The sequence below is a fragment of the Pinus tabuliformis genome, chromosome 3_2 (assembly GCF_031772625.1).
Source record: "Pinus tabuliformis cultivar Carrire ecotype Pingquan chromosome 3_2, CPIR1, whole genome shotgun sequence".
NCBI classification, from domain to species: Eukaryota; Viridiplantae; Streptophyta; class Pinopsida; order Pinales; family Pinaceae; genus Pinus; species Pinus tabuliformis.
The window spans coordinates 163487654-163500459 of record NC_142302.1 but is presented as its reverse complement, the minus strand read 5'-3'; the positions used below and the strand labels follow the sequence as shown (position 1 = coordinate 163500459).

Below are 12806 nucleotides of genomic sequence, written 5' to 3'. Positions count from 1 at the left end.
GCTGAGAGTTGCAGAAAGCCGAAGAGCCAGAGCCAAAGCCAGAGCCAAGAGCCAGAGCCACGAGCCAGAGCCAAGAGCCAGAGCCAAAGCCTAGAGCCAGAAAGCCGAGAGCTTCAGAGCCAGGGGATAAGATGGTGTTCTGAACCCATTGTGTTCTGTGTAAACCAGTGGAGTTGAGCGTGGAGCTTATAAAAGAACTTAGACCATAATCCCAGACAGCCTAGTTGAGTTGACTAGAGCTCAAGGAGATGTAGCCCAAGAGTTTTGGGTGAACTCTATATTAAACTTGTTGTCTTATGTGTGATGCTCATTTGCTGCATTGTTTCATTGTTATATGCTTTATATCAGTTTAAGCAAATCACTTTACAGCACATAGACAGCTTTAAAACAAATATAAGCATACACCTTATTTTCAAGCACATTATTAATTCCGCATTGGTTAATCATATAGACTTGGGAATAGTTAAGCTTTGGAAGTGGGAGAGGTTCTTGTAAGTTAAACAAGAAGCCTAAGTGTCCCATTTTCAGATCAGGTGGTATCGAAGCTTGAGATTGGTTAACCCCACCTTCAAGAAGGTTACATCAGAATGCTTGATTGACAGAGCAAAGATTGCTTGTCTGAAAGGTGTTTAAACAGTCAGAGGTTGATTGTATGCTTATTGCAGAGTTACTATTGTTTGAGTTTGCAGAGGTGAAGGGAAAGCTATTGATAGCTCAGTCCGGGAAGGACAAGAAGGAAGAAGGGCTGAAGGCATTCTTCTATCCCAAGGGACCTCAAGGCAATCTTTGAAGCACAAGAGGTTTGTAGCAAAAGGTTGCTTGAATAAGCTCTTTATTAATCTTGTTTGAAGTTCTTTTGTTCATTAGCATAATGACTACTTCTACAAGTGAGTCCTCAAATTCTTCTTTCTTCATCACAAGACTCTTTGATGAAGACATGAAGCAAGACTTGTCCACCATGATGGATATGGTGAGAGAAATGTATGAGGATGGAAGAAAGAGCAACATACTTAGAGAGCAGTTGAATTCCATGAAGGAAGAGAAGCAGATGCTTTCTGACAAATTGCAGGAAATGAAGAGGCAAGTTCATATTGCAAATATGAACCTAAAAATGATGCATGAGTTGGAGTCAGTGCTTTGTTGCCAAAGAAGCCTTGGTCAAGTATCAGCTTGAAGAAGAGGTAAGCCATTCCAGTTTGTCTTCAAATTCCTCTAAGAATGCTTATATTGGTTCTTTTGAAAAACATACTAAAAGCATAGGTTCCAAGCTAATGTCCAAGATGGGCTATGAAGGAAAGGGCTTGAGAAAGCATGCACAAGGTATTGTTGAACCAATAATGGTTGAGGAAAGGCCTAAGTATTTAGGTCTTGGCTATGGACAGTCTTATGGAAAGAGTTCCAAGGCTGCCATGAAGGCCATTGAAACAGTGCCCAGAAGGAGTTGCATTGCAGAGTGTGAAGATTGTATTCAGGAGGAATGCAATCTCTTGAAACATCATTTGCAGGATGCAGGTGTTCAGAAGCACACACTTGAACCAGAGAGTTGTGGAGACTCTAACAGCCTTGAAGAGATTGATGGTGTTCCAAAGGGAGCCACTTTCTCACTCAATTCACCTCCTCATGAAGGCAATAAAGGTGAAAGAGAAAGGTATAAATCTGGTTCTAATCATCTTCCTTTTGGTTTTGCAAAGCATGATAAATTTCCACATAGATATGGGAAAAGAATTTCATGTTCCTTTTGTGGTTTGGATAACCATAATGTTTCTAGATGTTGGAAGAGAATGGCCACATACAGGAAACTTTTGAAAGAAAGGAAGCAAGAAGCCAAAGGTCCATTGGACAAGGCAAATCACGCTGTCAGAAGGATGCACATGCAGTGCACTTACTGCCTTAAGCAAGGGCATCTTGCTGAAAAGTGTTGGACTCTGAATCCAACAATGCTTCCACAAAAGTTGAAGAAAGTGGAAAGAGAAAATGGCAGAAATGAAAAGGAAGATTCCATGGATGATGTGTTTCAGGATGATTCACATGTTGATGCTGATGTGCAAAGAAAGGTAGTACCTTTGAAAGGGATTGGTAAGAAACGGTTAGAGTTCTTATCCAATTAAGATTGCATGTCTATTGATGCATCTATTTGCATTTCTTTGTTAATGGAATGCAAGTTGCATTATTTTACCAAGAAGGTGAATGGAGAAGTTGAGTAGGAGACTCACTTTGTTGCTGCAACATTATATTTCATTTCAGCTTTGAAAGTACAGTGTGCTTAAGCGAAAGTTGAAGGATGAAATGCATGCATGAGAATGTTGTGCATGAACACAGGGATGTTGATGATTTCCTTGTATTTGAACATGTATGTGTAATTAAATTGAAGGGTTGATTGCTTTGTTGTAACATGCATGTAATGTTGACTTGGGAGAAGTTAACTTGGTCTCCAAAATGGAGATAATGATGAAGTGTTTCATTTTTTGAAAAAGAGTCCTAATAGTCTTTTTCTACATGCCTGACTTGAAGGGTCATTTGTTTTAAAGGCATGTTTTGTGGACTTGTTATCTGGTCCATCATTTGTATGCAGATGTAAGACATGGAGGTGTTCACAAGATGTGAAATCTGTTTCTTTTGTTGAAGCGGGAGAGTAGGCCATCTAATTGTTGTCTATTTTTCTGTTGTTGTTAACAGTTGTTGTTGACAGCTTTTCAAACAGGTACAAATGAAAGTTTTGTGAAGCAGATGTACTTCACATTTGTTTGAGCCACCTTGGATCAATGATCAAGGCAGAGCAATTCAAACTACCTTCTGTAAACATCTCAGCAGAAGTTCTACATGAGGTCAAGAAGGAAGACAGTTCTTCCCAGGAGAACCAGCACATCCAGAAAGGAAAGTGGTCAGAGACTTTGGTTCAAAGGCACTATAAGGCAAGTGTATGAAGACTGAAAGAAGGGGGTGTTGTTACTCTCATTTACTGTTCAGATTAGTATGTCAGTCTTTTGGAGACCAAAAGTTCTTTAGTGGGAAGGCGTGATCCAAAATGGATTTTAGATAGACTCCTAAGTCTAAGTGTTCCTCACAGAGGAAAATAAAATTCCAAGGAAGTTCCTGGAAATTGCCCCATTGCAGAGATCTTTTCCTTCTTAATCTACTACAACTTCAATGGGCTAAAATGGACTTAGGACGCAGAAGTTATCGTAGAAAGAAGATGCCCTTTGTTCTTTGGAAAAAGAGGCAAAATCCCCTAAAATGGACAAAAAACCCTTATAAAGGGAAATCGCATCGGAGGAGGTCCAAGAGGCGGACTTCAACGGAGGCGAAAGAAACCCCAATCGGCTGATCCGATGTATCGGGTCGGAGACAGGCATGTATGCGATATCGGGACCCCAGACTTGGTGATTGCAATTATGCGATATGCCGATTGCTGATGATCGGATCGGCGAATCGGTATTGGCAATGTACAGAATCGAGCCGTATGTGATGTGATATGCGATAGCGATCACAACGAGCAATCTCAGCAGTCGGATCGGGAAAGGAATGGACAGCCAGGATTAAATCGGCAATCGGCGATCCCCGATAGCAGGCCTATACGAATTGCGATTGCGATAAGTGATAAACACCGGACTCGATGGGATTTAAAAGCCCGACTTTATAAAATTTGAAATCCGGGAATTCGGATTTTCTGTGTATTAGCACATTTCCGCTATAAAACCAAAATACAAAGGAAAACGCCCGAAAGCGATAAAGCCGGACCCAAAGGGGAATTTAGGCGCGATCTATATTATTTGAGTTCCGTAAAGGCGGGATTTTGGGCAGGCCTTAAGCGGAAAGCGGTATTAGGTTGGCTCCGCCCGATCCCACACACTGGTCGACACGTGGCTGGCGGAGGAGAGAGGAAAACCGCCTTTTCGGGCGGGTAACCTCCATACCTTTAAGCCACCCGAAGTCGCATATTGACCGTTGGATTGGAGATCACCTAGATCGACGGTGGGGATTGCGATAGCAGCCAAAGGCGGACCCGATACTATATTAGGGCGAATGCGATAAATATTTGAAGTCCGATAGAAGCATTTTAACGGGTTTTTCAGTGTTTTCCCGTGTATTTGGGATTTTACCCAATACGTTAATGCAATGCGATATAACGCCTAATGGCGGACCCGATAGGGATTTTAGGGGCGATTGAATGGGATTTCAAGTCTGAAAATCACGCTCGATAGTGTATTTTCCGAAAAATACCTGTGTAATGGGATTTTCTCAATTTTTGGGTTTTTGCCTATGAGAAGGCCCCGAAACCTTTGTAACCGCTCTCGATCATCACGCCACGCTGCAAGCAAGCATTTTTACAGGCAATGATACATTTTGAAGCCACAAAGCCGCAGAGCCAGATGGCCAGTCTAACTAATAGGGAGCAGAGAAGCCGCAGAGGGATAATGAATCGCAAAGAAACGGTTGGGGTAGCCCAAAAGCCAGAAAAGTACCTCAAAGGAGGCAGAGAGCTCAATTGAGAAGGAGGCAGTTACAAGACAAAAGCAAGAAAGCAAAGAGAGCGAAAAGCTATTGCGCAGAGCAGCTAAGGGAACCTTTGGTGTCACTTGGAGGTCAAGTGAAAAGCCAAAGAGCTGAAAGTTGCAGAAAGCCGAAGAGTCAGAGCCAGAGCCAGAGCCAGAGCCAAGAGCCAGAGCAAGAGCCAGAGCCAGAGTCGAGAGCCAGAACGAGAGCCTAGAGCCAAAAAACCGAGAGCTTCAGAGCTAGGGGATAAAATGGTGTTGTGAACCCATTGTGTTTTGTGTAAACCAGTGGAGTTGATTATGGAGCTTGTAGACCATAATCCTAGAGAGCCTAGTTGAGTTGACTACAGCTCAAGGAGATGTAGCCCAAGAGTTTTGGGTGAACTCCATATTAAACTTGTTGTCTTATGTGTGATGCTCATTTGTTTCATTGTTTCACTATTATATGCTTTATATCAGTTTAAGCAAATCAATTTACAGCACATAGACAGTTTTAAAACAAATATAAGCATACACCTTATTTTCAAGCACATTATTAATTCCACATTGGTTAATCATATAGACTTGGGAATAGTTAAGCTTTGGAAGCGGGCGAGGTTCTTGTAAGTTAGGCAAGAAGCCTAAGTGCCCCATTTTCAGATCACTTTACCTACTTATTTTCCAATAAGTTATTTATGAAATTCCTTCAATAAACATTAAAATAAATTATGTTGTGAGATATCACACCATAATACAGAAACAAACACATGCACAAGAATCAACACATCGACACAGATATTTGGACAACAGTCCCCGAAAAAACCCAATATGGGAAAACCAGTGCAGCAAGGGAGGATTTTATTATTCAGCAATTCTTTAGTACAACAGGGTGCCAAACTACCTTACCCAACAGAGAGAAAAAAAATCTCCAACACTTCCCCCAGTCTCAGCATCAGCCTGGCTGACCTCTGCGTAGCTCCCAGACACTCTGCGTCAGCACCTGCCTCTCTGCGTCAACACTGGACCTCTCTGCGTCACCCATGTATGCCCTCCAGTGACTGTGCAATCTGTTGTTGCGTCTGTGTCTGCCTGAGAGGATCTGCGTCTGCTTCTGGTGCTGCTCCCGACTCTCTGTTCTATACTCGCTGCCCCCTGCTACTGTCCAGACCACTAGTTCGAATTTCTCAGCTACCCCTGCTCTAGAAATCGAACTGACTAGTCTCCCTCAATATATCTTCCAACTGACCCACAAACCTCTTCTTATACTTTTCTCGTTGGTCCATCAACAGCCGAGATTAAATCTCTAATCAACGGCTAAGATTAGATTTGGCTTGATCCATGACTTTTGGACCCTTCTAACCCAATTTTATATTAATACCCATTAATATTTTATTTTTCCTAAGTTTAGACTTAAGAACTCCATTAAAAATATTAATTATTTTATTATCTCCCAAACCGGTTAGAATCTGCCCAAACCATTTCTAGGTCTTGGAGATCTCATGTGCTTTAGCCTCTCCACCAATTTTAATGGCTAGAACACATGGAATGCTACCCCAAATCAACAATCCAACACTAACCTTGGCTCAAGATAAGTTGCCTCTGCGCAGTCCCTACGTCAGCCTACGCAGTGTTGCATCCCACAACTCGGACCAGTGTCTCTCTCGCTAACTGATCAGTTGTTATCTGGAAAATCAATTCTCCTGACCTCCGTGCTCCCACTCCAACTTCTAGCACTAAATCATTGCTTCTCCTCAGCAAAATACAGATTCCCCTTTGAAGCACTACACTGCCTCTCTGCTCTGCGCTACCTCTCTGTGGCACTCACTGCCTCTCTACTATGCACTTCTCAGACTGGAAAATCTCCCTTTGGCCTTACTATCCCTGTCCCTCTCTCACTGCTTTGATCTTATTGAATTACCTTCGGCAACCGAATGTTGTTACTCTAGAGATCGATTTCCCAGCAAATCGAATTTCTGATGTCTCAAGTGTTTTCTGCAATCCCCGTCAAATTTCTTCTTATAATCTCTCGTTGAAACATCAACGGCCAAGATTAAAACATAATCGATGGCTAAGATTGACTAGAACTCGATCCATGTCTTCTTCTAGAAGATTCTCACCATGACTTAATTAATACCCTTTAATTAATCAGTTTTCCTAGGTTTAGACTTAGGCACCATTAAAAAAGATTAATTATTTTAATTAAGTCATCTCTAGGCGGAATTTCCAGAAACGAATTCTGGGTTTTGGAAAATACATGTATTCTAACCTCTCCACCAAATTTCGTTGCTACAATACAACCGATGCTACAAAAAAACTAACACTCCCTTTTAGCACGGAATGTGTTTTAGCACTGCAACCCACTGAAGTAACACTTTGTCGTTGCACCACCTCCAATCACGATGCTGATGTCTGGCTGCTACTGCCCACCAACATTGGATGCGTGTTGCTACTGACCCTGTTGAACTGCTGCCAACACTGCATCTGCACTGCAACTCCCTCTCCATCTGTTGTTGCTGCAACTGCAACAACTGCAACTGAAAAGCATCCAAAATACTGATCCAACTGTGGTCAGTGTGATGCATTCGTCACCTGAGTCCTGACTGCTACTAGACTTTGCGTTGTCGCTGAAGCCTTTGCATTGTTGTTGACTCTACTCTATGCCAACTACATTGCTGCCAACTCTACACTATGTTGCTCAGTATCTGACCAGTGACAGCCATTGTGTCTGGCACTATGGGATCTGACTGCACTATCTGCCACTAATCCATCCTACAACTGCATGTTATGGGCTCCCGTAGCAAGGTATTGATTCATGAGGTGGACCTCCTCAAGAATCTTTCCCATCCTGTAGCTCTCTGGGGCTACAAAACCAAATCACCCCACCTCACTCCTAGAGGTATATTAGTGATCATGGCACACTCTTCCTCCAATCTGGAGGACAACCTGTCAATCTCTGCGAATGCAGCCTGCTGATCCTGCTTCTCCTATTTGTCCTTCTTTCTAAGAGGACATCGAGTGTTGTAGTGGCCAAGCTCACAACATCTGAAGCATTTCACCTTGGAAATGCCCTTCTTCCTCCTGCGCTAGTCCTGCTACCCCTTTGATGCGAGGACCACATTCTCCTCTTCCTTTACTTGCTTCGTCCCACTGCTACTGCTGCTGCCAGTGATGGTGGTCTTCGCCAAATCTCGTCTCATCTCCTCTTGCTACAGATCAACCCACATTCGATCCCAACCTAGCAACTTTTCTCTGCCCAGAATACTCTGGACAAAGAACTGCCATTCTTCGGAAACATTGTTTAGAGCAAACCGCACCAATTTTGTAGATTGAGGCGCTGACCCTATTGCAAACAACTAGTCTCGAATATCCTGAAGCCTAGTGAGGAAGGGGTCTATGTGCTCCCCTATCTACATCCTTGTGCATCTCAACTTCTCTTAAAGATACATCTTCCGCTGCTCGGAAGATCCCTCGTATAGCGTAGCAAGCGCTTCCCACATCTGTCAAGCAGTGTCTTTTCCAGCTATGTTAGACACCACGTGATCTCGAACCCCATCGAGAATCAACCTCTTTGCTTTCACCATCTCCTTCTCGTAGGCCTTTAGCGGATCTACATCTACGGGTACAACTACCATGCTATCGATATAAGTTTTAAGATCGTATTCATCTAGAAGACAGAAAATTATTGCCTTCTAGATCACATAGTTGGAGGCTCCCTCTAATCGATCCTGATCTCTCGGCCTAGTTGATGCCATCTCTGAAGAAAGTCGAATTCCTCCTCTTCTCCTCTGCGCAGCTGCTGACTAGATCTATGCACTCCCTGCTGGAGTGCGCAAATCTGCTCACAACTACTACTTCTCTGCTAGGAAAAACCGAACTTATGGGCTAGAAGTCCCTTGAGAAAAGAATTCCCTTAGTGTGTGCTCTTCTTTGCTCCTAATGCTATTTTACACTAGCAAACTGCTGCAAAATAACTACGTCCCAGCTAAAATCTGCTCTGCAAGGAAAATGTTGTTGCTCCCTTTGCCTCTGATAATCTTTGATCTGGAAAATTTATTCTTTGTCAACTCTCAAAGAAATAAACTTTTCCTCAAAAATCGACCCTACTAGCCAAGAACTGCGTTGCCTCTGAGGGTTTCAAAATGCTGCCTCTACAGAGATTCGAAATTCCTCTTCCCTTTTGCTATTGAGCTCTCCGGCTTACGATCTCTACTCGGATACCATGTGAAAATTCTGAAACTCGGAATCCTACTGCACCAACTGATTAAGTTTCTTCTATTTGTTAAATTAATTAACAAATTATTTGCAGTTTTCTACGGCAAATATCGAAACATATACACTACAACCTTCACAAAATAAATACTACGAAAGAAATAAAAATGCTGGAAGAATAGATGCAAATACACATAAATACACAGCTGTTTTTGGACTAAGTCTCTAGAAAACCCCAACTCGGGAAAATTGGTGCAACAGCTGAGGGTTTTATTATTATGCAGTAGTAAATCTGAGTACAAAACTATGGATGCTCAATCTAGCAATACACATAGAGAAATTACTGACAGAAAGTCTAGTGAGAAAGATCTCACTCCCACTGGCGATCTGACACTGACCTTGGCTCAAGATGAGCTATGCTCTGCTGCCTCTGCGCAGTCCCTATGCAATCCTGCATCCCACAACTCGGGCCAACGTCTCTCTCGCTAACTGATCATCTATTGTCTAGAGGATCGATTCTCTTGGCCTCTGGGCTCCCACTCAGACTTCTGGCACTGAATCACTACTTCTCCCCAGCAAAATACGGATTCCCCTCTGAAGCACTGTGTTACCTCTCTGCTTTGCGTTGCCTCTCTGTGGCACTCACTGCCTCTTTTTATGCACTTCACCGGAATGGAATATCTCCCTCCGGCCTTACTATCCCTACCCCTCTCTCACTGCTTTGATCTTACTGAATCACCTCCGGCAACTGAGCGTTGCTCCTCTAGAGATTGATTGCCCAACGAAATCGAATTGTTGGTGATTCAAATGTGTTCTCCAACCCCCATCGAATTAAAACATAATCGATGGCTAAGATTAACTAGAACTCGACCCATGTCTTCTTCTAGAAGATTCTCACCATGACTTAATTAATACCCTTTAATTAATCAGCTTTCCTAAGTTTAGACTTGGACACCATTAAAAAAAGATTAATTATTTTAATTAAGTCATATCTAGGTGGAATTTCTAGAAACGATTTCTGGGTTTTGGAGAATACATGTATTTTAACCTCTCTAACAAATTTCGTGGCTAGAACACAACCGATGCTACAAAAAAACTAACACTAAGATGATATGAGCCATAGATAACGATTAGATCTTGGTCATTGGTGCTCCAATGAGAGAATTATAAAAGCAAGTCGACGGGCCTTGGAGAAGACACATGGAAGGAGCAAGAGAGCAGGGCGGTGCAAATTTCCCAATGCACAGTATTTAGCAAGGGAAGAGTTTGAGCCAGCAGTGCATCAGTGAGAGGATCAGTAGAAATTGTAGAGAGGGTTTCCAGGGGAGATTTCCACTGAAATTTGCAGAGGCCGAGTTTACTAGTAGCAAGGCCATGCGAGTTTCTCCAGTACACAGATTTGTGTAGCAGATCAGCTTTCCAATTGTCGAGATCAGATCCGGAGGATAGAGTTGCCTAGTGCGAATGCAGAATCACCAAAAGCAGTGCAGGATCAGCAGATCTCAGTGTCCAGCAAGTGCGTATTTCCTGCAGCAGCTTTTTTTGTGCGCATTTACTGGAGGAGGCCGAGTTTGATTTTTCAAGGGAAACAAAAGGTTTACAGGTCAATCTACCAGTTGGAGTTGTGGGGATAACTTTCCGGAGCTTTGCCGGTATTTGGCAAGCAGATCTATGTACTCTCTAATTTGGTGAAGATAATAAAATATAAACCATCATCTGTTGCACCACTTTTCCCATCAAGGTTTTTCGGGCACATTAGTCTACAACCTTTGGTGTAATTTTATGTCTGTCCATTATTTCTCAGTTCTGATTTATTTCTGCAGCATTTATTTTAATTGTGAAAATTGCAGTAGTGAGCTATTCGTTATTTGTCATTAATTAAATAACAAAAGACAAATAAACTACATCAGTTAGAAGAATAGTTTCCAGTTTATTGCAGTTTTGGATTTTTCACATCAGTCCCCTCTCTGGCGAAGATATTCCTGAAGATTCATGCTGGTATTTCAGAGGTAAAGTTTGTCCAGCCTTGTTGCCAGGTTCTATCACTGATTTTGGCTTTGTAATATCTCCTATCTGGTTAATAAAATCTTGATTTTCCCTATTCTATCTTCTTGTTGGAAGTGTTTCTTACTTTGTCTACAAAGTATTTGACGAAATGCATGTTCACTAACTGTTTGCTAAAAGTTCTCAAAGAAAGATTTTGAATTTTGTTGAAGAAAATTAGCATATTTCAGAAAGGGTACATTACAGCCTGTACGATGTGGTTGTTCCTATACAGCTAAACTGTTATGAAGGGCCAACCGCAGTAGCAATAAAGTCTTAAAATAAAGCTGGGACTTCCAGATGCCTTGACACTTGCTAATCCACCTCATTTCATGAGGATTGGCATTCCGCTTCATTTAAGGCCTAGGCAATTGACCAACTAAAAAGATTTTGAGGACTATCCTTGAAAGTGGCAAACAACAAACTTTACAGATTCCTAAAAATATATAAAAAGTAAATATCTATCATGAAATTAGACATAAGAATACAAGCATAGAACTTAGATTGCTTATCCATACCATTTCAGCTTGTATTTATTGTTTTTGCCTTTAAAATTTTTATTACTTTTAGTTTTCTTCTAATAATTAATTTTAGGGAGTTTGGGGGTCCCAGATCTGAGTTCAGAAAGATGAAATTTAAGAATGTTACTATATACAAGTTAATCTTAATAAGGACCATTTCTAGTAGAAACTCTACAAACAGCAAATACATACACAAGAATTTATTAAAGGCTATACTCAAACATAAATACGCACGCAACAATAGAACATAACGTTAAAAAGGATCCATCTGGTGCACCTCTTGATTTAAATCCTTCACTCGATCTTGGAATAAGTGACGACCTGTGATGGAACCACAATCCAAGCATATGACAGAGTATACTGTTCCATGCAACTCAATAGGATTACTGCCTGCTCTATTATGCAGCCTGTAAAATAGTAAATTCGATGTTTCTGTCCTCAGCAAATGTATGAAACAGGTTAATCTTAGCTTCATATCAGCCTTGGAGAACAATTCACAGCATGACCACAGTATGATGATAAAGAATAATGCTATCACCTGTCCACATTTTGAGTAATCATTCCATATATCCGGTCCTTTGCTTCAAGAGCTGCAAGTGCCTTGTGTGCTGACCCTGGCTGTGCAGCAACAAACCTCTGCCAACCAGCATAACTCCTAGCCCAGTACCTCCTCTGTACCCTGGCTGACCGAACAAATTCCTAAAAGACAAGAAAAAATGTAAAACACTTTATATAAACTTCACAAATCTAGATCATTAAAGCAAAATAAGAGCATAACAACTTAACTGTCTGAAGAATTGAGCATTAGCACCAATAGAAGACTTCAGAAGTGGACTAAGTACCTTTAATAATTTAAGCATGATGTAGAACCAAAACTTCAAGTAGATTTATGTTGCTATTAGACTAAAAAAATTTGCAAGGATGATCCTTCTCTATAATGAACTTATTATATGAAGGTCCACCTGACAGGTTAGGATTACAATGACAAAGAACCTAATCTAAACATTTTATCATGTAAAAAATTAGGCTGGTGGTACTTTCATAGGCTACACAATATAAATTAAAAAATGGCATAATGAATTAGTGATTGCTCGTAGTTCATATTACGGCCTTTGCTAGGAGAACTACTTCTACAGTAAAATAGTATTATGCATCTTCGATGTACCAAAGGGTAACCTATATTCAAAGGAAAGGGGCATTTATATAAGCAAAATAGGCTGAACTAAAAGCAAAATTATGACGCAAGAGAACATTGTATGGGACCAACCTTAGTACTGCAAAGTGAAAATAACTAATGTGGCCTACAAGAGAGTACTTCGCTTACCTGAAAAGGGAACCGACCGGTATTTATACACAAGAAGTCAGCATTATTTACATATACACGTGACTTTTATCATCGTTTACTCCACACTTTATTTCTAGAGAAATCCTCAAATCACTATGATTTTCTCCATGTATATGTATGTCCCACGATTTTGGGGTGTGGCAAAAAGATATACCTAATTGCAGTGGTGTAGCATCTTTCCAGAAAGATACAGCATTTCAACCATCAACAAGGTAC

At 41.3% G+C, this 12806-nt stretch overlaps 1 protein-coding gene across 2 annotated transcripts in view; it reads right to left on the bottom strand.

The window, feature by feature from the left end:
• The window catches only part of LOC149180310 (NAD-dependent protein deacylase SRT2-like), a 278802-nt gene that overhangs the window by 141952 nt on the left and 124044 nt on the right, over window positions 1-12806 (bottom strand). For both annotated transcript variants that reach the window (XM_089416014.1, XM_089416015.1), the window contains 2 exons: window positions 11784-11944; window positions 11523-11652 (listed from right to left, as the gene is read on the bottom strand). In XM_089416014.1, the coding sequence (XP_089272140.1) occupies window positions 11523-11652; window positions 11784-11944 (291 nt within the window). The remainder of the gene's footprint in view (window positions 1-11522; window positions 11653-11783; window positions 11945-12806) is intronic.